This window comes from Doryrhamphus excisus, chromosome 10 (genome assembly GCF_030265055.1).
Source record: "Doryrhamphus excisus isolate RoL2022-K1 chromosome 10, RoL_Dexc_1.0, whole genome shotgun sequence".
NCBI lineage: Eukaryota > Metazoa > Chordata > Actinopteri > Syngnathiformes > Syngnathidae > Doryrhamphus > Doryrhamphus excisus.
The window spans coordinates 20,101,638-20,128,285 of record NC_080475.1 but is presented as its reverse complement, the minus strand read 5'-3'; the positions used below and the strand labels follow the sequence as shown (position 1 = coordinate 20,128,285).

Here is a 26,648-nt window from a genome sequence, read left to right as displayed (position 1 = left end):
TGCACTCAATGGGAATCTGATCCATACCAAAATAAAAATAAAAAATTAAATTAAAAAAATAATAATAAAAATAAAAAAAAATAATGAAAAAATTAAATTAGATTAGAAAAAATATATATGTATATATATGTATATTAGGGGGAAAAAAAACCTGAAACTGTGTTATGGAAAGCAGGAAGTGAACAAATGTAACAGTTACTGATTGTAAAAGTACCAGATGGAGGGGTAGGATTTAATAAGCTTTGCTTCTTCCTACTCCTTTTGGACATGTGGAACTGGGAACTGATTATTTGATGCACTCAATTGGAATCTGATGCATGTTCTAATGAAATAAAACCATTACCATTATTACCATTATTACCATTACCATTAACAACAACAGAACAATACATTGCTATTACAGTCCAGGAACCAGACTCAATGCCACAATTATGGTTCACTTCCTACCTGAGTGGACATAGACATGTCGCAGACGGAGGTTTCATTCAGAATTTAGGTCACCTGTTCAAGTTGAATAAGGTTGTGTTGTACAGAAGATGAATGGCGACCCCACCACCACCATCATCATCATCATCATCATCATCTTAAAACAATGGACACCAGCTTGTGTGTTTAGACGCCATTAAGGCACACAAGTTGAAATATTGCACCTTTCTATTGTTTTCATTGCTGCGGGTACACTTTTTTTTTGGAGCGTGGGCGTATTGATAATTAAAGAAGAGCAGTGAAATGGTTGGATTATTAAAATTAGCATGACATAATATGAATAATAATAATAATAATAAAAGTGCATTACCTTGACAGAAAGTGCATTGTCCTCCCCCTGCGCCGCGGAGTGGGGAGCTGCAACATTTTGCTGTTTAAAACGCGGCCGCTCATTTTACAAAAGTCCACGTTTAGAGGTCTGCTTTGTTCCTGTTTGACATGTCCCGAACTGTCAGGGAAAAAAAAGAGAACCGAAAGACCCACGCCGTTGCGCCGACAAAGGGGGCCCGCCCGTCCACCCGTGGCAGCCGGCTACGTTAACTGACTGACTCGCTCACATTCAGCCGAGCAGTCAAAGCGAGGGAGGGGCGGGGTGGGGAGGGGGGGGGGGGGGCGATGAGCAAGAGGAGGATAGAAAGGCAACACCCCGAATTCCTCATCCTTTCTCTCCTCCTCTTCCTCCTCCTCCTCCTCCTCCTCCTCCTTCTCTTCCACGCTGATCGCGACCAGCTGTGCCTGCAGCCAAAATGCGCAAAGAGGCTTTTTTTTTTGACGCGCACACACACACACGCTGCGGTGAGATCCTCACATTTTCCCGACATTTTCACACCCGAGAGAGTGGAATGAACACACGCGACAGTCCTCGATTAATTACTCGATTAATTCATTTAACACTCAGAAGGTAATTATGGAATAAAGACTTAATAGAGTCAAAAATGGTTGGAAGTGAAGGAAGTGATTTTACAGTTTGAGACTTTTCCTTAAATTTAAAACCTTTTATTTTTATGGAGGATTTTTTATGGGGGTTTTATGCTGCCAATATCGATGTTGATGATACATGAGTAAAATTGGATTATTAATACATTAGTGTACATTAGTACATTAGGTCAGCAAGGTTTTTTCTTGTGAGAGCTACAAAATGAAAATGACCAAGAGCTACTTTTTTAAATTAACTTTTTAATCAATTTTTTAATTTGATTATTTTATATATTTTTTTTATTTTATTATTTTATATATTTTTTTATTTTATTATTTTATATATTTTTTTATTTTATTATTTTATATATTTTATATATTTTTTAATTTTATTATTTTATGTATTTTTAATGTTATTATTATTCATAATTTTTTAATTTTATTATTATTTATATTTTTTTAATTTTATTATTTATCATTTTTTAATTTTATTATTATTTATCTTTTTTTAATTTTAATTTTAATTTTAATTTTAATTTTAATTTTAATTTTAATTTTAATTTTAATTTTAATTTTAATTTTAATTTTAATTTTAATTTTAATTTTAATTTTAATTTTAATTTTAATTTTAATTTTAATTTGCATGTAAACAGTTAAAAAAAAACAATATAACGTTCCGTCTGGACACTTGCGAGTACATCAGTAATGATACAACAGTACTTCGGTACATGGTACATTATTTAAAAAAACAAAAACAAAAAAAACTTAAACTGTATTATGGAAAGCAGGAAGTGAACAAATGTAACAGTTACTGATTGTAAAAGTACCAGATGGAGGGGTAGGATTTAATAAGCTTTGCTTCTTCCTACTCCTTTTGGACATGTGGAACTGGGAACTGATTATGGGATGCACTCAATTGGAATCTGATGCATGTTCAAATGAAATAAAACCATTACCATTACCATTACCATTACCCTTTTTATGAAAAGATCTCCCATCATCTTCCCCTTCACCTCCATTGAACAGACAGACTCGGTACTTTAATGTGTTTAAATGCTTGTCGATGTTACAAGTGGGGGCTGAGCACAGAGCGCGGTGGGGTGGTGGGGGTGGGGGGGTGGTGGTGTAGTGTGCTTCAGGAATGGGGCGAGTGGACATAGGATACCCACTTCCAAGTCTCCTAAGGCCAATACACACTCTAATACAATAGAAACACACCAGTCATTTACCCCGTGTGGTTCATTAAACCCTGATTGGGGGATTATTTATTCCATCGTCACTTAATGAACTCACTTTAAGTGTCCCACAACGGGGGGGTATCATTTATAATTATAATTAAATTTTTATTCTACATGTGGTATTTCAAACCACATTTGTACGATGCTGAACAGTTGAGTTCAGTATGCCATCCTACAGTTTGGCAAGGAAAACTGGTAAACTGGTAAACTGGTAAACTGGTAAACTGGTAAAATGGCTTCTGGCAACCAAGATGTAGTGTGTAGGAGGGGGAGCAGTCGAGTACTGCAATAGTACACCATCAGTAGAGTGCAAAAATAACAAAGAAAACTAAAAAAAAATGCAACAAATCAAGCATCTTTAGATAAATGTTGTGTGTTTTTTCAACTTAAAAGTTGCTCTAAAAGGCAGCGACTTCAAAATAAAATCCCCAACCCTCGTTAACTGGGTTTACTTTCCAGAAGCCAACAAGTCTGCAGTTCATGTGTTGATGAATGGGCATAAAAAACTCTGAGGAAAATTTATGGACCCCTTAAAGGTTCATTGGTGGGTCTTACTAACGAACTAGAAGATAAAAAGTGAGGCTAAGAGGCCAAATCTAACATTTTAAAAAAGGCTTTGTTGGTAAAGTAAAGAGTATTTTACTAAGTATTTGTTTAATAGAATAGTACTGTGCATTCACAGTAGTCCATAAACAATAAATGTCATGCTCCGATTAGAACAAACTGATGGTGAAAGTTTTTGAAGAAGTGATTGTTGTACTTCTATAAAACTGGTAATGGTAATGGTAATGGTAATGGTAATGGTAATGGTAATGGTAATGATTTAATTTCATTTGAACATGCATCAGATTACAATTGAATGCATCCCATAATCAGTTCCCAGTTCCACATGTCCAAAAGGAGTAGGAAGAAGCAAAGCTTATTAAATCCTACCCCTCCATCTGGTACTTTTACAATCACTAACTGTTACATTTGTTCACTTCCTGCTTTCCTAATATATTTTTTTAATTTTTAATTTTTGATTTTTGATTTTTAATTTTTAATTTTTAATTTTTAATTTTTAATTTTTAATTTTTAATTTTTAATTTTTAATTTTTAATTTTTAATTTTTAATTTTTAATTTTTAATTTTTAATTTTTAATTTTTAATTTTTAATTTTTAATTTTCTCTTCATCCTTGTATTTAGCAAACATCAACTGCTTGTATTGTTTCTTGAATTGGCTCATCGTTGTGCATTGTTTGATTCCCTTACTCAATCCATTCCATAGTTTGATTCCACATACTGAAATGCTATGCTAACGCTAACGTAGTCCTAGCATAGAAGTGTTTCAAATGTACTTCTTCCCTGAGATCATATTTCTCCTCTCTTGTAGAGAAGTATTGGATGACATTTTTAGCTAATTGGTATAATTTTTAGCCTTATGCTTTATTTTAGCTGTTTGAAGATGAACTATATCAGCAAGTTTGTGATTTTAGAAATAAGGAGTTAGTATGTTCTCTGTCGGCGGCATTATGAATTATCCTTACTGGCCTTTTTTTGCAGTACATTTAGCGAGTGAAGATTGTTTTTTTATAGTTTTTAGCCCATATTTCCACACAATAAGTAAGATATGGTAGAACCAGAGAGCAGTTAAGAGTTTGGAGTGATTTTTGATTGAGAAAAAAAAATTTTCAAAGCAAAACACCCATAAAATAGACAAAAAATGTCTTTTCAATGGAAATGGAACAAACGCCACGTCGATGGTGCTAGCGTTGCCTGGCGTTGCCTATTCAAAGCAACAGAAAAACTGCAAACACAGTCACCTAATTTACACTGACTATCTCTTAAAAAAGGGGGGGGGGGGGGAGTAGCGGGGTTTTATTTCTGTCAAGCCTCATCTGGGTTTCTGGAAGGAGCAATTGGACAGTGCTCTGAGTCTTTTACTTTGACCGCTGACTCATGTCCAGACATATCCCCCCCCATGCCCCCCCCCGTCCATGTTTATTTGCCTCCTTCTTTCACCACTGTGCACAACTAAGGCCACAGTGTGTGTGTGTGTGTGTGTGTGTGTGTTGCATAAGGGAGTATAATTAGGTGGCGATGCGGCGGTGTAATGATAGTACCCACGGAGGGTCAATCATCTGACCCTGGGAACCCGTCACTTCTCCACTGATGAAAGCGGGAAGAGACCTGGGAAAGCTCACCCCCCCCCCCCCCCCCTACTTATCAGACCAGGAACACACACATGTACATGCTACACAAAAAAAAAAAAAAAAACACACTTATCAGACTAGTGTACTTAGTATTACACAGATTTAACGTTTTTGTCCCAATATGCTCCACACTGAACTTTTACATGAGTGAAACATATTTTACATTCAAAAAGCGAGAAAAAAAAAAACGAAACGGTGCATCACAGGAAACATCTGGCGTGGAGTGGACTAGACAAACAAAGTAGTGCAGTAGAAAGTACATCAATATACTTTTGTAAATACAGCTTGAAGACAACTACTGCAACACGACACCACTGCGTCAGGAACAAAGCAGGACCATCATGGATGTTGTTATTGCTATCTAGCATTGCTATCTGCGGCTATCAAATATTTTTGTAATATTATTATTATTATACCTGCAATGAGTATTCGAATAATTCGAGTACTTCGATTATTAAAAAAAATATGTCCGAAACACAGAAATAGTGTTTGGACGAAAATACATAATTAGTATAATGACAACATTTCCACTGCTCTACTTATTTTAGATGTTCTTATTCTGTTATTGTGATACTTGATATTTTTTATTTTCATTTTTTTTATTGTAAATGTTGCACTTTCAGATCATTCATTTGATATAAAGTGCGTTATAAATTAAATTTATTATTTTTATTATTTATTATTAACAATAGTATGTCCCCGATGAACGTAATTTTTCCACTTTCCCGTGAGACAAAAACAAGCTCCACACTAAACGCATTACTTGTTTATTTCAAAGGGGACATGTTATGCTTTTTTTTGGAACACTATTTCTACTATATAACTATATACTACTATATAACACTATTAGAATAATACAGCCGGTAACCTGCCTTTTATTTCGAGACAAAGACGAAGAAAAACAGTCCACAAATGAAGTCAAAGATGACTCAGCAGATTATTCCGGCTCCTGGTCTTGCCTACCATGTCTCCATGGAAAATAATGCCAGTCGGGAGTCGTAAAGCTCCCAGGCCAGGGTGAGATTAATTGATGGTGTAATGAGAACAGGAAGGGAGAATGGCGGGAGTGCATGGAGAATCTCAAAACAACTGTAGAGAATGACACAGTGGGAGTGGACTTCTTGGGGGGGGGGGGGGGGGGGGGGGGTTTGGGGAGCAAGGTGGATTGTTATGCGCATTACAAATCCCCGTCACACCCTTTTGTTCATTTACCCCCTTTAGAGAAGCTAAGCAAGTACTCGGTATGGATGTAGAAGTACTGCATGAATGCAACCGTGTGTGTCTGCGAGGTGGGGGCTAACCTGGCTTTTACCGCGGGAACCGGTCTTTGAAGGAATTAACCAGATTATTTCCTCCACAGTGGTTATTTCATGCGATGCCCCCCCCCCCCCCACCCCCCCCCACCCCCCGACAAATCCATGGTGGATGTGTTTCAAATGGTCGCTTCTGGACACCAAGCATCTTCTGACAGGGAAGCTAGTCGAATAAACAAGTTACTAGTGCTGGAGCCGCTAGGCATGTTAAGCTAACTGGTTAAAAATGGCGGCCTAGCAAGAAAGCTATATGATACCAGCCGTGGAAATCGGGGTCCACAATCAAAAACTTGCCAAATATGTTGCTGAATAAGAAAGATTTGATCATATATTAGGAAAATAGAGCACTGTGCAAAGATATCAAGGTACTACAGGATAATACCAAGGTACTACAGAATAATACCAAGGTACTACAGGATAATACCAAGGTACTACAGGATAATACCAAGGTACTACAGGATAATACCAAGGTACTACAGGATAATACCAAGGTACTACAGGATAATACCAAGGTACTACAGGATAATACCAAGGTACTACAGGATAATACCAAGGTAATACAGAATAATAGCAAGGTACTACAGGATAATACCAAGGTAATACAGAATAATAACAAGGTACTACAGGATAATACCAAGGTAATATAGAATAATAGCAAGGTACTAGGTACTACAGGATAATACCAAGGTAATACAGAATAATACCAAGGTACTACAGGATAATACCAAGGTAATACAGAATAATAGCAAGGTACTACAGGATAATACCAAGGTACTACAGGATAATACCAAGGTACTACAGGATAACACCAAGGTAATACAGAATAACACCAAGGTACTACAGGATAATACCAAGGTAATACAGGATAACACCAGGATAATACCAAAGTATTACAGGTAATGCCAAGGTGATACAGAATAATACCAAAGTACTACAGGATAATACCAAGGTACTACAGGATAATACCACGGTAATACAGGATAATACCAAGGTACTACAGGATAATACCAAGGTAATACAGAATAATACCAAGGTAATACAGAATAATACCAAGGTACTACAGGATAATACCAAGGTACTACAGGATAATACCAAGGTACTACAGAATAATATCAAGGTAATACAGAATAATACCAAGGTACTACAGGATAATACCAAGGTACTACAGGATAATACCAAGATAATACAGAATAATACCAAGGTACTACAGGATAATACCAAGGTACTACAGGTCGTTTGTCTATATGTGCCCTGTGATTGGCTGGCCACCAGTCCAGGGTGTACCCCGCCTCTGGCCCGGAGACAGCTGGGATAGGCTCCAGCATCCCCCACGACCCTTGTGAGGATAAACGGTAGAAAATGAATTAATGAATGACTTCTCCTCCTATTTTGTGTGGAAGTGGTATCTTCTTGGCTTCTTATTTCGTCTTTCCCAACCCTCGGCAATCTCTGTGTGGAGTTTGCATGTTCTCCCCGTACATGCGTGTTTTTTTTTCTCCGGGTACTCCGGTTTCCTCCCACATTCCAAAAACATGCTAGGTTAATTAGCGACCCCAAATTGTCCATAGGTATGAATGTGAGTGGGAATGCTTGTTTGTCTATATGTGACCTGTGATTGGCCCAAAGACAGCTGGGATAGGCTCCAGCGCCCGGTAGAATGAATGAATGAATGAAATGAATAAAGTCGCAGGAAGGTTCTCTTTCTGTTGATAGAGTATAAGAGGATTCTCACTAACAAAGGAGGTGTCAGGATGGGGGATTCCGGGATAGCAAATCCTCTACTAGCATCCCCATATGTTATGTTAATACTTGTGTGTGTACTGTGTGTGTGTACTGTATGAGTACTTGTGTATCCGTATGGCTTTCTTTGACACACGGATTAATGTCTAATTAACGTGAGGTTGCCAGTTACATCATCGATGACGAAACAAGATAAGCTGCTGAATGTGCAATTAGGGTATTATCGTTGTAGTGTTTGTTGTGACTTGTTGAAGAGGCGTTCACTGGTCTAAAAAGATAATAATAAAAACCAGACATAGAAAGGGTGCTGCTGTATTGACACGGCTAGTAATTGATTATACGCTACGCTGAGCGGAAGCTGAAGCTGGCGAGGTCTGGAGAGGAGCAGGTAGGTACTGACATTGAAGTACAATGAAGTACAAAATAATCAATCCCCTCGTTATGTCTTTCAGTTCCCTGTACTTTTATAGCGAAAGCAGAAGAGCTCGCTTCTGCTTTTTTTTTTTTTTTTACAGAAAAACAATAACATTTAATACTAACGGTAATGGTGGCAGCGGTAACCACGGTGACGACAGACGCTCCTTCACGTGACATACACTTTCACCATCAAAAAAAAAACATTACAGGAAGCTTCTCTGACATGTGTGTGTGTCCCATGTCACGTGACTAATTCATAATTCACAAGGCCGATGCACTGAACCGGTTTGTTTGATAAAATAACCATGGCAACCTTCTGACTCAGGAATCAACCAAGCAAATAGCGCATAGCCAAGCAGTCATGGACACGCGTGTGTTTGTACATGTTAAGATCATTATTACCAATAAAGCCGATCAATAATTGGTACTCACAAGGCCAGATGAGGCCCACATGTCTTTCTACAAACCAAAACCAAAACCACATTAAAATCAGTAACTGTAACATTTGTTCACTTCCTGCTTTCCATAATAGTTTTTTTTATTTTTTTTTAATTTTGAATTTTTTTAATTTTTTTGTCCCGTACCGAAGTACGAGGTGATATGACCATACAATGACATTATGTGTACCATAGTAACTATATGGACAGATACTATGGTTATAGTGTTATACTATATGGTCAGATACTATGGTTATAGTGTTATACTACATGGACAGATACTATGGTTATAGTGTTATACTATATGGTCAGATACTATGGTTATAGTGTTATACTATATGGTCAGATACTATGGTTATAGTGTTATACTATATGGTCAGATACTATGGTTATAGTGTTATACTATATGGACAGATACTATGGTTATAGTGTTATACTATATGGACAGATACTATGGTTATAGTGTTATACTATATGGTCAGATACTATGGTTATAGTGTTATACTATATGGACAGATACTATGGTTATAGTGTTATACTATATGGACAGATACTATGGTTATAGTGTTATACTATATGGACAGATACTATGGTTATAGTGTTATACTATATGGACAGATACTATGGTTATAGTGTTATACTATATAGACAGATACTATGGTACACATAATGGTACACATTGTATGGTCATATCACCTCGTACTTAGGTACGGGACAAAAAAAAATGTATTATGGAAAGCAGGAAGTGAACAAATGTAACAGTTACCTCGTACTTCTGTACGGGACAAAAAAAATTCAAAAAACAAACAAAAAAAAGAACCTCAAACTGTATTATGGAAAGCAGGAAGTGAACAAATATACTATTTGTAATGTACATGACAGTTACTATGGTACCCATTATGTCATTGTATGGTCATATCACCTCGTACTTCGGTATGAGGTGCATTATTTAAAAAAAAACAAAAAAAACCCTTAAACTGTATTACAGAAAGCAGGAAGTGAACAAATTTATCAGTTACCTTGTACTTCGGTACGGGACAAAAAAAAATTCAAAATTCAAAAAACAAACAAAAAAAGAACCTCAAACTGTATTATGGAAAGCAGGAAGTGAACAAATGTAACAGTTACTGATTGTAAAAGTACCAGATGGAGGGGTAGGATTTAATAAGCTTTGCTTCTTCCTACTCCTTTTGGACATGTGGAACTGGGAACTGATTATGGGATGCACTCAATTGGAATCTGATGCATGTTCAAATGAAATAAAACCATTACCATTACCATTACCATTACCATTACCATTACCATTACCATTTGCTCATCTTCTGACCTGTGCATTAAATGTCCCACATAATCCCAACACTGGATTAGATCGGTCTCCACAGTTCCAGACATGACAAACGATGTTTCAACGATTTTGTTCAACAAAGCCAAGGAATCTTTCCCAATCCATGATTTATGTGACGCACTCACAGATGTCAGAATTCCTCACCGGTGAACAGACATGGAGACACAGACCCACCAATCACAATGGACCACACCTCCATTGGTGTTGTACATTAACCCCACTCACACACTCAATGGAATGACCTCCTTGTGATCCCCGCATTGCCGCTTCACGGTGAAAACGATATGTGTGTCAGCGAGGCTGAGAAATGGAACTCAGCAGACAGGAAATGGATAAGCGACTCGAGGGGTCCCTGACTCAGTATCAGTGTGAGTGTGTGTGGGTCAGACGGGTCGTTGTACAGTCACCGTAAACAAACACACACAGGATACGGTATACTTATTATACTGTATGTCCACTTAGTCACGCAGATGTGACTCAAATTCAACCTTTGCTGTACTGCACAATCACATTTTCCTCTCCGTGTAGTACCTCGATTGCTGTGTACATATACATACATGTATTGTTGTGATGCATTACTGTACGTCACTGTGACCTCTACATGACCAGAGAAGAGCCTTTGTGAATAATAAATGAGGTTGTGCAATAAAACATGAGCCCAAAGAGCATAAATGAAGTCATAAATTGGCAAGAGGATAAAAACTGAAACAACACCGCCCTCTAGTGGCACAATGGAGCTAATGCATGCTATTTGAAACCTGAAAATGGGACATTTGTAGTTCATTCATTCATTTATTTTCTACCTCTTTTCCTCACGAGGGTCGCGGGTGGGGGTGAGGGGGTGCTGGAGCCTATCCCAGCTGTCTTTGGGCGTAAGGCGGGGTACACGCTAGACTGGTGGCCAGCCAATCACAGGGCACATATAGACAAACAACCATTCACACTCACATTCATACCTATGGACAATTTGGAGTGGCTAATTAACCTAGCATGTTTTTGGAATGTGGGAGGAAACCGGAGAAAAGCCACGCATGCACGGGGAGAACATGCAAACTCCACACAGAGATGGCCGAGGTTGGAATTGAACCCTGGTCTCCTAGCTGCGAGGTCTGTGCGCTAACCACTAGTCCACCGTGCCGCCCGCTTTTTTTTTAATAAGTTCTCTAAAAGCTTCAAAGCGTCAAAGAGAATCTACCAAATCTACCAGTTCGTTTAGCCCAGGGGTGGGCAAACTACGGCCCGGGGGCCACATCCGGCACGCCACGTGTTTGAATACGGCCCGCTCGTTCTTTCCAAAGTGTTCCATTTAAACTTTAAATGATTTAAAGGCCATAACGAGAATACAACTCACCCATTTGCCAGATCATCGATATCGACATCATCTTCATCATCCTCATTCGGGCTGGTCCCACCGAGGTCGCTGTTGCTGAGGTAATCTCCTTTCAGCAGCGACGGATCCGAGTCGTCCAGAGCTTCGATGAGGTGAACGCGGGAGGTATGGCTGATGCGCAGCGGCGGAAGATCCGTTGGGGTGTTGACGACCGCGGACGGGGCGTCGCCAGCCTGGAGACGCGGGCTCGCTTGGCCGTGACGCCATGACAGGGGAGAGGATCGATTGGATAGACTGGAAATGGAAAACGCAGCAGCTTCGTCACTGTCATAGCACACGGTCCCCTCCATGCAGCTAAGGAATGAGAAATGAAAATGAGGGATGGAATGAATATGTTCCGCACAATAAATGCACCATCTTAAAGCCAACAAATTATTATTATTATTATTTTTTCACTTTTCTGACTTATAAATGTAGTAAGAATGTTGTATTCTCGTGTTAAACCAAGCCAAAGTTTCAGATAATGAGGTCTGCACATTTGGAAGTGAGTTTGGGATGGCTCAAAACACTCAGTTTCAGAAGGCGTGGTAAACACTGCCCCTTTGTGATGTCACAGATGCCGGCTCTGCCCACCCTGGAATAGTAGGTGTTCACTTGCTAGCAATGCCTCGCATGGCAAAGGCGCATTTGTTTACAATTCCTAAAGACGCCACCATGACGCACAAGTGTTTGGAGTTCCTGATTCCCTACCTGATTCCAATGTTTCTAATGGGCGTGCCCGGAGGCGGGCCGTGGGCGGAATACATTAAAACAGACTTTTCGAAATTTTCAAAATCCAAAGAAATACAGCTGAATAGGCGCAGATTCTGGAAGAACTAGAATGCTTTCTGTACTGGTTATTGTGTGTAGCTTGCTCTATAGGAGTCCACAAGTCAATACAAAGGGCAAAATAAGGAACGTAATAGGTCCCCTTTAAAACCTCATTATGCGTATTCTAGCAATTTTTCAACTGGTCTTGATATTTTGATCAGGTCTGTACTGTATATAGAAAAATGGTTAAAAATATTAAATATTAAATATTAAATATTAAATATTAAATATTAAATATTAAATATTAAATATTAAATATTAAATATTAAATATTAAATATTAAATATTAAATATTAAATATTAAATATTAAATATTAAATATTAAATATTAAATATTAAATATTAATGGTCAATGATTAATGATTAATTATTAAATATTAGATATTAGATATTAAATATCAAATATTAAATATTAAATACTAAATATTAAATATTTATAAAATAATAATAATAAAAAATAAAAAATACAAAATACAAAATAAAAAATTAAAAAAATAAAAAATAAAAAATAAAAAATAAAAAAAAAAAAAAATAATAATAAAAAATAAAAAAAAAAATAAAAAATATAAAATAAAAAAATAAAAATAAAAAATAAAAAATGAAAAATGAAAAATTAAAAAAATAAAAAATAAAAAATAAAAAATAAAAAATAAAAAATAAAAAATAAAAAATAAAAAATAAAAAATAAAAAATAAAAAATAAAAAATAAAAAATTAAAACCTACAAATAAAAAAATAAAAACCTAAATAAGAAAATTAAAAAATATTGGTGAAATGTTTTTCCTCTTGAACAATCCACCACTGAAAGCCTTTTTGTACATACATCCATCTAACTGTACAGGTTGTAGAATGTTCCCAGGGAGACGGAAAAGCGATACAAGGTTATTGTAGTACTAGCAAAAAAAAATGTATTCCCACAGGGAAGCATCTGCTTATTTGCTCTTCATGCAGGGAACTCCCACTGAGGGGCAAAGAGAGAGAGCGAGCGAGAGGCCGCAAACCTACAGACGTGCTGACTTCCTGAAGCTCAACGAGTCGATGAAAAAAAGGAGAAGTACACATGCATAATCAAAGTATTATTGCGTGTTTTGTGTGTCGTGATCCTGCATCTGCAGGGTTGGCTTTGAAGTCGGCTAATCCCGCTGTGGGAGAGCAGAGTAGGCACAAAACGACAACATAAAAGCTTTTTTTTTTTTTGAAAACTCCTAAGATTTCATGCAGGTGAGAACCACGCCCAAATCTGGAACACTGCGAAGTTCCAACCGCTTTTCCGAATGAATGCTTACAGTGTTATTACGTTTTTTTTTTTTTCCGTTATTGTGTGTGTTTCCAACCTGTGGCTCAGTGGCACCCCTCTCAGGCTGGTCATGGTTTCCTCCAGGTTTTGTCGCAGGTCCAAGACATTTTGCACCGTCTTCTTCCTCTGGGATTCTGGGTCTGCAGCGGTGCAAGTAAGCACCCCCCCCCCCCCCCCCCCACACACACACACACAAAAAAAATATTTTTAGACATTTTTGGTACAATCAAACACGCAAATATACCCTGAAATATACAGTAGTACTTTGAAAAAGTACTTTGACAAATGGCTGTCTATGCTACCCTCGGATAATATAATGAGAATAAATAATCAAGATAAGCCCCCTCATTGCACTTTGACCCACTGTAGAATAAACCAAAAAGCTCTTAAAATCCACCAAAGTGCATGATGACATTTGTCTCACTCCCAATTATTATACTGTAATATTATTATTATTATTATTGGATGGCAAAGCGTCCTGCTGTGCTGAGCAATGCAGTAGTTTATTTACAGTTTGTGTTTTGTGTGTGTTTTCCCGGGGCAGCGATACCACAACAGATACCACAATAAGGAATTAGCAACAGTAGCGCTTAGCTTGCTGCTATGGAGCGTATTAGCAGGAGAAATGGGACTAAGGAATTCTGGTAGACCGGACTGAGAGGTTTTATTAGAGGGGTTTATAGTCGAAATAGGTGGTGTGCCAATGGTGTGCATTGTTAGCTAGCTTATATTTAAGGATTCACTTGTGATTTCATTGATTGTGATATCATCCGCAAAGAGCAGAGATGAGATCCTAAGGCCACCGAACCGGACTCCCTCGACACTTCAGCTGCGCCTAGAAATTCTGTTCATAAAAATTATGAACAGAATCAGTGACAAACATCAGCCTTGGGGGAGGCCAACGTTTACCAGAATCGGGCTCGATTTACTCCTGGCAATGTTTCATAGTCGAAATAGGTGTTGTGCCAATGGTGTGCATTGTTAGCTAGCTCATATTTAAGGATTCACTTGTGATTTTTGCCATATCATCCACAAAGAGCAGAGATGAGATCCTAAGGCCACCGAACCAGACTCCCTCGACACTTCGGCTGCGCCTAGAAATTCTGTTCATGACCATTATGAACAGAATCAGTGACAAACGGCAGCCTTGGCGGACGCCAACGTTTACCAGAATCAGGCTCGATTTACTATAGATGTGTGCCAATGGTGTGCATTGTTAGCTAGCTCATATTTAAGGATTCACTTGTCATTTCATTGATTGTGATATCATCCGCAAAGAGCAGAGATGAGATCCGAAGGCCACCGAACCGGACTCCCTCGACACTTCGGCTGCGCCTAGAAATTCTGTTCATGAAAATTATGAACAGAATCAGTGACAAACGGCAGCCTTGGCGGAGGCCAAAGTTCAGCAGATCCAAGTTTGATTTACTCCTGGCAATGCTTCATAGTCAAAATAGGTGGCGTGCCAATGGTGTGCATTGTTAGCTAGCTCATATTTAAGGATTCACTTGTCATTTCATTGATTGTGATTTCATCCGCAAAGAGCAGAGATGAGATCCAAAAGCCACCGAACCGGACTCCCTCGACGCTTCGGCTGCGCCTAGAAATTCTGTTCATGAAAATTATGAACAGAATCAGTGACAAACGTCAGCCTTGGCGGAGGCCAACGTTCACCAGAACCAGGCTGGCAATGCAAAACTTTTCCCAACTTCCATGCAATGTTGAAGACACAAGTCAGCCCTCAACATCCAAAACCTTGAGGAATTCGGGAACGCCGGACAAACAGACAAGAATGCACCCAATGAGCATCCACCTCCTTGCATAAACACACACACACACACACACACACACACACACACATGCAAACACAAACATATAAAAGGCTCCACTGTTTCACCCAGATGGAGCTACAGTAGATATCCCAACCTTGGAGCATACCAGGATCACGCGGAATCCGTGACTACACCACAATATTTCCTCTGTGTGTAGCATTTGAGAACAGCTAACTTCCCATGACAAAACCGTTAGGGACGGTGCACATGTTTGGAAAAGGGGCAGCTCACCCATTCAAATCCCTAATCCATTTAAAATCGGGTAAGAATTTCATCGAAAACATTTTTGAACCGTGACTAAAATATTTCCTCGTTCTTTCGGGGGTAAAATCACGTAAAATCACGGTAAAATGTCAGATGAAATCAACAGATCAACCCAACTCACAGTTTGATACGGTCATTCCTGGAGAGCCTCTTACGCTGATAAACACGCAACGTGCCAACCAAGTCTTTTGGCAAAAACACTTCAAACGCACGCTTGACAGACTTGACAGATTGAAGGCATGGTGATGAATTTAGAACTACCATAAGACCTACAAAACGTCTTTTTTTAATCCTTCCAGCTCAGACCTGGCACTACATGCTGGACAAAGTGCAAATGTACACACATGAATAAACGTGCCGTATCGCCTTAACCTCAGCCTTATCTGCTTAAAAGTTATTAAGAACGATGAAAACGTTTGAGATGATAAAAAAATGTTGACCTCCTTAAGCAGAAAGGAAGTCAATACTTTGTTTTTTTCCACTTTTCCGACTTATGAACGTAGTTAGAATGTTGTATTCTCGTGTTAAACGATGCCAAAGTTTCAGTAAATGAGGTTTATGAGGTTTTAAAGTGAGACCTGAAAAAAGTTTGGATGACTCAAAACGCTCTGTTTCAGAAGGTGTGGTAAAACTGCACCTTTGTGATGTCACAGAGAGACTCTTATATGGGCGTGGCTGCCCTCCCTTAAGCTCTGCTACTCTGTTCACGAAACAAGCTCAGGCAAAAGTTATTATATTTGGTGATTTCCATATAGAGAAAAATATTTTTTATCCGTCAACAATATTTCACACGGGAACATGAAGGTAAAATATCCGCTAAACTGTCGCTAAAGCTAAAAGCAGCGCGGGAAAAGCACCGGGAAAAGTGTATTAATTTCAGACATGTTTAGCTTCTGAGCTCCACCGGATCAACGGCGCCGCTGACAAAGTGTGTCCGACAATGAGCGCTCTTACTCGGGTAGGCGAGGTTGCTAGCGCGCCACCGCACTAGCGTTGCTACCTTATCACTCTTGAGTTCATACACGGTAAGCCGTTAGCTCCTAAACACTTTTCAATTAACTCTCGGAATATTATTCATTTATTTTGAATTCCTATGTATACCCATGAAATTAGAAAGTGGGGTTCGTAGTTTAAATGAAAACAATTTGAGTGGGAATCACAAATCCGAGGAATAGGTGCAGATTCTGAAAAATCTCAAAGGTTTTCTGTGCCGGTTATTGTGTGTACCTGCTCTACAGGAGTCCAAAACTCAATACAAAGGGTAAAAAAATGAGCATAATAGGTTCTCTTTTTAACAAAACTTCATTGACATGCCGTCTAAGAATGAAATATGATATATTTGATATTTGCTAATCACACTAGCATCATAACATGAATCTGGGATACAGCACACCAAGCATCCAACCACAATGGACGCTTTTATCTGAGAGCCATCATAAGACAAATACACAAATAGAACAGAGTGAGAGTGAATACAAAGAATTCATCACAGTGTGGCCTACATACAGCGGTGTGGAAAAATGCATTGCTGATTTATTATTTGTCATACTTAAATGTTTCTGAATTTCAATATGAGTCAACGAGAACGCAACTGAACACAAAATCCCGTCTTTAAATAGATTTTTTTTTTTATTATCAAGGGAGAAAATAATAAAAAAAAAAGTGAAATATTTTTTTCACGCAAGGTCATGGAGGTTTGGATTACTTTCTTAACTCATTCGCCCATTGTACTCATTGTAATCCTTTTGATTGAAGTAATGTTATTCACTGCACCATATGACAATGACATTTAATATCCTTTTCCTTTTTCATAATAAAGTGTAATTTGGCCAAGTGTAATCAGCCAACCAACTATACGTATGCTAAGTATTGTTGTATTGAACAGAACTTTATGAGGGGGTCATTTCAGCTGCCGGACTGTGTCTGCTGCATAAATCGACACATCCACCCCAACCCCCAACCCATCCCCACGCTTTGCGGACCTATTATGCTTTTTCCACATTTCTGACCTATAAATGTAATAAGAATGTTGTATTCTCGTGTTAAACTATGCCAAAGTTTCAGATTTGGGATGGCTCAAAACGCTCGCTTTCAAAAGGCGTGGTAAAACTGTTCCTTTGTGATGTCACAGTGGGGTGGATTTCCTTATATGGTTCATAGTTAAGAAGCACTTTGGGCGTGTGACCAATCACAGCGTGGGTGGAATAAATTAATTTGGCTTTAAGCACAAATCAAAGGAAATACAGCTGGAATAGGTGCAGATTCTGGAAAACCTAAAACATATTCTGTGCTGGTTATTGTGTGTAGCTGCTCTATAGGAGTCCACAACTCAATACAAAGGGTCGAAAAATGAGCATAATAGGTCCCATTTAAAGAGCCCTCAAGGGTTATGTAGTAATATTCATTCATTCATTTTCTACGAGGGTCGTGGGGGGTGCTGGAGCCTATCTTCGGGAGTGAGACTGGTGGCCAGCCAATCACAGGGCACATATAGACAAACAACCATTCACACTCACATTCATACCTATGGACAATTTGGAGTCGCTAATTAACCTAGCATGTTTTTTGGAATGTGGGAGGAAACCGGAGTACCCGGAGAAAACCCACGCATGCACGGGGAGAACATGCAAACTCCTACACAGAGGGTGGAATTGAACCCTGGTCTCTTAGCTGTGAGGTCTGCTCGCTAACCACTCGACCGCCGTGCCGCCCCATTAATAGTTCTTTTGTCAAATATCATTATATAATATTACTACAGGCGGCACGGCGGTCGTGTGGTTAGACCTCGCAGCTAGGAGACCAGGGTTCAATTCCACCCTCGGTCTATACTCCGGTTTCCTCCCACATTTCCAAAAAAAAAACATGCTAGGTTAATTAGCGACTCCAAATTGTCCATAGGTATGAATGTGAGTGTGAATGGTTGTTTGTCTATATGTGCCCTGTGATTGGCTGGTGGCCACCAGTCCAAGGGTGGACCCCGCCTCTTGCCTGAAGACAGCTGGGATAGGCTCCAGCACCCCTGCGACCCTTGTGAGGAAAAAGCGGTAGAAAATTAATGAATGAAATATTAATGACTGTATATATATATATATATAAAATATATATATATATATATATATATATACAGTACATACAGTACTTGTGTGGTGTGTTGTGCAAGTGCTGATGAGACAAAAACAAGAAGTGCACTAATATAATTTTGTAGGAGGATGGCAGGAAGCAGACAGCATTAATGCAATGGCTCCACACACACACACACACACACACACACACACACACACTACAATGCATTGTAAACACACACACACACACACACACACACACACACACACACACACAGAATACACAACCTCTGGTAGGACTTGTACGATATGACGCATGCATTCATATTGTGTATGGGCCCGATTGTGTGACCCATAAATATCTTCTTTGTTTTCCGAGTGGTGACAGAACGTCGCCTGTCGTTACCTCGCAAAAAAAAAAAAACGAATGCGTTGAAAAGGAGTAGGAAGGACGGAAATTCTGAATTTTTGTATTTGGTATGTCGCTACTTCCTTGACGGGACCGTGTCCTGTCCTTAAAGTGTAATAACGGGGATTAGTATAAGCAAGAAAGTGTGTCATTTCCTGTTTCTGTACTCGGTGTGTGTGTGTGTTTTTTTTTGTGTTTTTTTTTTAACAATTTCTCTGAAGGGTTTATTGTTCTGCAGGCAGCTGCCGAGGATGCAGGACGCACACGTTGGCATTTACGGCGACCTTTCAAGACATTTCAAGTTGCTTGCAACCAAAAGGCGCTAAATCCATTTCGAGAAAATCAATGATTTTTAATTACGCACATATCAATCTATTTGGTCATCAAGTCTGTATTGCAAATGAAAGAGCTATCAATATAGGTCATAAAAATGCATGCTATAAAAATTCTGCACACACCATGTATTTTATATATTTTTTTTTAATTTTTTTTTTTTCGGATTTAGCGCCTTTTGGTTGAAATCTGAAATGGAAATAGCGCCTTTTGGTTGAAAGCATAAATTTCATATCACTTTTTTTTCATATTTTTTTAAAATGATGTGATTTGGATACACATGACAGAGGTCTAATAAACTCATGAAAAACATGCAATTTAGTGAAAATTGGATTTAGCGCCTTTTGGTTGCAAGCTCTTCATTGTCTTTGACTATTATTCGTATTTAGCATTTAGCAACTAGCGAGTCCGCACAGACCCCGATTCACGTTCACGGACTCATCCAATGAGTGAAATTAAACACTTCTAATCTTTTAACCTAACCAGTATCTTCCATGTGATCCTTCGTAAAGTCAAATTCCACCTAAAACCCAAAACCTCCATCCAAACAGATGTCCTTTAGGAATTAAGGATTTAATCAGTAATTCACTTTAAACTTGATGGCCCTTTTTCAGCATCATAGATCTGTGATTAGTCAAATCTTTTCATAATCTTTATGCAGACTAATCCGAGCGCTTGCCGAGTCTTGGAACGGATCCGCGGAGGCCCCCCCCGTGCTAAGAAAGAAACTGCTTGAGGGTGGAGGGGGTTGCCGGATGGGACCCCGAGGTGTCATTAAAAGAAGACATGTGAGGTTTAAATTCTTTTCATTGGCCAGCAGCCAGTGTAACATTCCATAAAAATTATGCCAATCATTCATTTTGGAGGTCACGTAAAGGTTAGCCAATGCATCATCCGGCGTTATATACAGTAAGTGACAGCCGGATACTCAGGAAGTTGCTAGTGCAGAAATGCTAGCTATGACGTTTCTTGGTAAGGGCTTGTCTGGAAAGGATATTTGTCATAGTTTATGCATCACAAGATGCGTGCAGAACGGAGCAACCCGTTCCAACGCCGCAAGCTAACAGGAAATGACTACAGGCTAAGGTCAAGATAAAGTTAAGCAATTAACAGAATTAAGTAATTCTGTTTGTACTGTACTATACTGTTTTGTAATTGGAGTTTGTAATAAAATATATATTTAAAAAATAAAAAAATAAAAAAATAAAAAATGTAAAAAAATAAAAAAATAAAAAAATAAAAAAATAAAAAAATAAAAAAATGTAAAAAATTAAAAATTTAAACATTTAAACATTTAAACATTTAAACATGTAAAAATTATTACTGACTCCTGGCAATGCTTCATAGTCGAAGTGTGTGCCAATGGTGTGCATTGTTAGCTAGCTCACGTCTAGCTCTTTCCCTTTCATACATTGGAGAACGTTCTATGAAACAATTCATATGAAGAACAAGCTCAAGTTTTTTTTATTGTTTTTATTATTTATTATTGATTTTATTTATTTATTATTTTATTTTCAAGCAATATCCCTCGCACACTCCTTTCTTTGTTATTTACTTTTTCTTATTTATGGTGATATTGTTCTGTAGAATTGCACTTTTATGTTCCTGTAATTCTGCTTTTATACTGTTTTGTAATTGAAGTTTATAATTAAATATATATATAAAAAAAAAAATCTTTTAAAAAAATAAAAACTGAGAAAATAAAACATTAAACAATTAAAAATTAAACAATTAAAAATTAAACAATTAAAAATTAAAAAAAATGTAAAAATTTAAAAATTCAAAATTTAAAAATTTAAAAATTTAAAAATTTAAAAATTTAAAAATTTAAAAATTTAAAAATTTAAAAATTTAAAAATTTAAAAATTTAAAAATTTAAAAATTTAAACTATAGGCAGCTGACTTCCCCGGCTTCTTAAAGATATTGTATTACACTTCATATCACGTCTTTGGAATGCCTTATATATTCGTATTTTCATTCATTTAGCCACCTTGAAAATGCTTATCATGCTAATTTTCTGCCCTTTGTATTGAGTTGTTGACTCCTATAGATCAGCTACACACAATAAAAAGTACAATGTCCGCGTTACCACCACCATTTACTTCCTGCTTTCTCTCCTCTCTCTACATTGGTAGCATCCAAAGGTGTGGCCAGGACTTTAACACAGAGCAAGGTCAAACCTCTGTGGAACCTCAGGAGGAGGCAAGGAGACTACACAAGCTGGGATTTTGTGGGATTATGTGACGGGGCGGTGAGTAAAAAGAGCAAACAATAATAGCAGAATACAGACAAATAATGTCATCATATGACACAAAATAATGCACATTTTAATGAACATTATGCGCTGCAATTTTTCCTCACATTTTGCAAAAATGAAAATAAATTTGTGTGGGATGGCTTATTATCTCATTGCGTGTGTGCTTGCATGCTAAGTACCCGCCCATTTCTAGCACCTCCCACTCGCGTTACATTCCCCGTCTTTCCTCGCAAACGTTGCTAGCGGTGACACGACAGCAGGAGGTAAGGAGGGTAAGATCAGGGGGGGGGCGGAGGCTAGTTGGTGACCATCTGTCAGTATAGCCTGGAGATGAATTGACATTGGGGGCGTGGTGGGGTGGGAGGGCGTGACGGTGCGAGGGAGTTGCGGGGGGGGGGGGGGGGGGGGGGCGCTGTGACGAGAGCCTGACATATGTAGTTGTTTTATTTAGGAAGTACTGAGTGTACTTGATGTATACACAAATGACAACAAATTACTTCATTCATTCATTCATTCATTTTCTACCGCTTTTTCCTCACGAGGGTCGCGGGGGGTGCTGGAGCCTATCCCAGCTGTCTTCGGGCGAGAGGCTGGGGTACACCCTGGACTGCTCGCCAGCCAATCACAGGGCACATATAGACAAACAACCATTCACACTCACATTCATACCTATGGACAATTTGGAGTCGCTAATTAACCTAGCATGTTTTTGGAATCTGGGAGGAAACCCACACATTCACGGGGAGAACATGCAAACTCCACACAGAGATGGCCGAGGGTGGGGAAAGACAAAATAAGAAGCCAAAAAGTTACCACTTCCACACAAAATAAGAGGAGAACTCATTCATTCATTCATTCATTTTCTATCGCTTATCCTCACGAGGGACGCGGGGGGTGCTGGAGCCTATCCCAGCTGTCTTCTTCGGGCGAGAGGCGGGGTACACCCTGGACTGGTGGCCAGCCAATCACAGGGCACATATAGACAAACAACCATTCACACTCACATTCATACCTATGGACAATTTGGAGTCGCTAATTAACCTAGCATGTTTTTGGAATGTGGGAGGAAACCGGAGTACCCGGAGAAAACCCACGCATGCACGGGGAGAACATGCAAACTCCACACAGAGATGGCCGAGGGCGGGGACCGAACCCTGGTCTCCTAGCTGTGAGGTCTGCGCACTAACCACCAGACCGCCGTGCCGCCCAAATTACTTCAAATGACTTCAATGCTCGTTAATGAATCAACGATGTTGACTTTTTGGGCTAAAGTAGTAAAAATCGTAATTGAAAACGACGTAAAACGTCTTCTGGCGGTGCGTCGTTTGCAGGGATTTCTACATAGCGATGGCGTCCATCTTTGTATCATACGCAGAACCGCAGAACCGCAGAACCGCAGAACCGCAGAACCGCAACCGATAACCGATAACCCCATGCGTAGTACGCCAAGAAAATAGTGGACTCACCGAGTATTTGGCTGAACAAGAGCTGCTCCAGGTCCCCCAGAACTGTCACCACTAACTCCGGGTCCACCTTCAAAAAGTTCTTATCCTCTTCTTCCTCTACCGTGTTCCGTTCTTTCTTGTCCTGGTTCAAAACCGAAGCAGATCTTTCTTTCTTCTCATTGTCCCCGGTACTTAGTGTAGCATTGTTCTTAACTGTGTGTTCAGTAAGTCCTGGTCCTGGAATCGGATCAATCTCAGAGGTCTTGCTGATAGGCTTGACCTCGGCAAAAGGGCCACGTGGTTTTCCCGGTGCTGGGATTCGACTCGGTTTCCCCAAATTCGATGTCACAGATTGTGAGTTAAAAGGTTTGGGTTTTCCCTGGAAAAGGGACTGTTCGGACTTTGAAAGTGTTCTGGATAACGAAGATTTCCCGCTCAGATCCTGAATTGTTTTGGTCTTCCCTGTTTTGTTGGTGCCGGTACCGGACTGACCGCAGTCGTCATTCCACCTGGGAGTCTGGGACAGGTGCAGTTTCTTCTCGGCGTCGGTGAGAACACATAAATTACCGAGTGAACGCTGTTTGCGGAGCTTGGATGGATTCGGGACGGGAACGGGAATGGAGCCGGTCGTCGGTCGGTAGACTTTCAGCTCCGACCTGGAGGGACGTGGGGGTCCCTGGGGTAGAGAAGATGGTTTTGCCGGGGGTTTCCTCGAGGCCATGGACTGGGATGGAGAATTCTGGTTGGAGACAACGGGAGTCCTGAGGTCCGGGTCTCTTGACTTTGCTGTCATGACGACGTTAGCCACGTTAGCCTCCAGCATCCCTCCTGCGGAGAGCCAAACAACAGGAGCATGCTCTGATACACGCGAGAGGAATAAAATAAGCGATGTGACTAAAGACTGTGATAATTCGGTTTGCGGACACCCCCGCTGAGCGACATCCGACGGATTTCCAAACGTTCCTTACTTACATCTCGCAATCCATGGATGTGCAGACATCGGTCCGATACAAGAACGTCACAGACGACAATAGAGCTCCGGGAACAAAACGCAGTCCTTTCTGCTCTGCATCCCCTTCCTGCGACCGACAGGAGACACCCCCCCCCCTTGTCCTTTACTTGGCCATTTAGGAATAAACCTACCCCCGCTGGCTCATTCACCCGCCTTCTCCTTCTCCATCCTCTGCTCTGGTTCCCTTCTTTCTTGTTGTCTCGCTGTTCTGTCCTCCTCCCACTGGCTGATTCATCCCTCCCTCCTTATCCCTCCCCTCTCACACTCGCTCTCTCTCGCTCTCTCTCGCTCTCAAACCACAAATGCTATGCTATGCTACGCAGGGCAAACAGAAAGATTTTGGCAAAATATTATGAAGCTTATTTATACTTATTTTTTTTTATTATTTATTATTTTATTTTTTTTATTATTATTATTATTATTTTTTATATATTTTATATATATTATATATATATATATATTTTATAATATTATTATTTATTTTATTATTTTTTATTTATATTATTTTTTTATTTATTTATTTTATTATTATATATTATAATAATATTTATTATTATTATTATTAAACTTATATATAACAGCTTATTTTCTATCACATCCAGTCGGGATATTCTGACGATAAACTTGTGACTGTAATAATGACCCCCCCCCAAATATGTCAAATATTGCAAAGACCCCCCCCCCCACCCCACACGCTTGCACGTCTAATCCGTCATAATCACATTTGCACACTTATGCATATACACATGCAGATTTTGTTAAGTGTGTTAACGACAGGAAGCCCACAAGTGATTATTTTCATTCATTCATTCATTTTTTACCGCTTTTCCTCGGGGGGGTGCTGGAGCCTATCCCAGCTGTCTTCAGGCGAGAGGCAGGGTACACCCTGGACTAGTCGCCAATCAGCCAATCACAGGGCACATATAGACAAACAACCATTCACACTCACATTCATACCTATGGACAATTTGGAGTGGCTAATTAACCTAGCATGTTTTTTTGGAATGTGGGAGGAAACCGGAGTACCCGGAGAAAACCCACGCATGCACGGGGAGAACATGCAAACTCCACACAGAGATGGCCGAGGGTGGAATTGAACCCTGGTCTCCTAGCTGTGAGGTCTGCGCGCTAACCACTCGACCGCCGTGCAACCAAGTAGGATTCATTAATTTATTCATTTTCTACCGCTTTTACTCACGAGGGTCGCGGGGGTGCTGGAGCCTATCCCAGCTGTCTTTAGGAGTGAGACTAGTGGCCAGCCAATCACAGGGCACATATAGACAAACAACCATTCACACTCACATTCATACCTATGGACAATTTGGAGTGGCTAATTAACCTAGCATGTTTTTTTGGAATGTGGGAGGAAACCGGAGTACCCGGAGAAAACCCACGCATGCACGGGGGAGAACATGCAAACTCCTACACAGAGATGGCCGAGGGTGGAATTGAACCCTGGTCTCCTAGCTGTGAGGTCTGCGCGCTAACCACTCGACCGCTGTGCAACCAAGTAGGATTCATTAATTTATTCATTTTCTACCGCTTTTACTCACGAGGGTCACAGGGGGTGCTGGAGCCTATCCCAGCTGTCTTTGGGCAAGAGGTGCACCCTGGACTGGTGGCCAGCCAATCACAGGGCACATATAGACAAACAACCATTCACACTCACATTCATACCTATGGACAATTTGGAGTCGCTAATTAACCTAGCATGTTTTTGGAATGTGGGAGGAAACCGGAGAAAACCCACGCAGGGAGAACATGCAAACTTCACACAGAGATGGCCGAGGGTGGAATTGAACCCTGGTCTACTTGCTGTGAGGTCTGCGCGCTAACCACTTGACCACTGTGCCGTGATTATCTTCAATTTTCATATTTTTAAGATTAGGATATGCCTATACCAATACCGAATACACAAAGAACCCCAGAGCTGTAATTTAGCTTTAAGTAGCAGCCGTCAGACCCTGAACTCATCTCCAGAAGCCCCACCTGCATCACATCAACAATCCACTCATCTCCATTTCCTGCCTTCCTGTCTGTCCATCCGTCTGTACTACAAATCCACAGCCGTCCACATCCACTACAGTACATACACAGGCCCATTAAGCTACGACTGGACGAGCTCATCCGACTCTCAAGAACAGCCATGGTGATAACGTGCTGGTTTAGAACAAGTCTTGTGTGGGTGTCGGTGGAGATATTTCGGTCTCTTCAATGTGTGTGTGTGTGTGTGTGTGTTTGTGTGCGTTTCTCCAAATGTGTCACATCGATGAGACAAGGCCTGAGAAGGCCCCATCCAGGGATTAAGTTGTGGTCCTGCACGTTCAATGATGTTCCTTCATCACACTGGACATCCCATCATGGAGATACTTTGCTTCTGGTAAGAAATATCTCATCTTGGATTTTCGATATATTGGTTAGGTTGAGATATGATTAGATTTTTCAGAGTGTAC

The 26,648-nt window shown here is 39.6% G+C and overlaps 1 protein-coding gene across 2 annotated transcripts in view; it reads right to left on the bottom strand.

Moving 5' to 3' along the window:
* Positions 1-26,648, bottom strand: part of LOC131136692 (neuron navigator 1-like) — a 72,112-nt gene that overhangs the window by 36,931 nt on the left and 8,533 nt on the right. For both annotated transcript variants that reach the window (XM_058083845.1, XM_058083846.1), the window contains exons 4-6: positions 23,205-24,011; positions 13,618-13,720; positions 11,436-11,768 (exon numbers count right to left, since the gene is read on the bottom strand). In XM_058083845.1, coding sequence (XP_057939828.1) covers positions 11,436-11,768; positions 13,618-13,720; positions 23,205-24,011 — 1,243 coding nt within the window. The remainder of the gene's footprint in view (positions 1-11,435; positions 11,769-13,617; positions 13,721-23,204; positions 24,012-26,648) is intronic.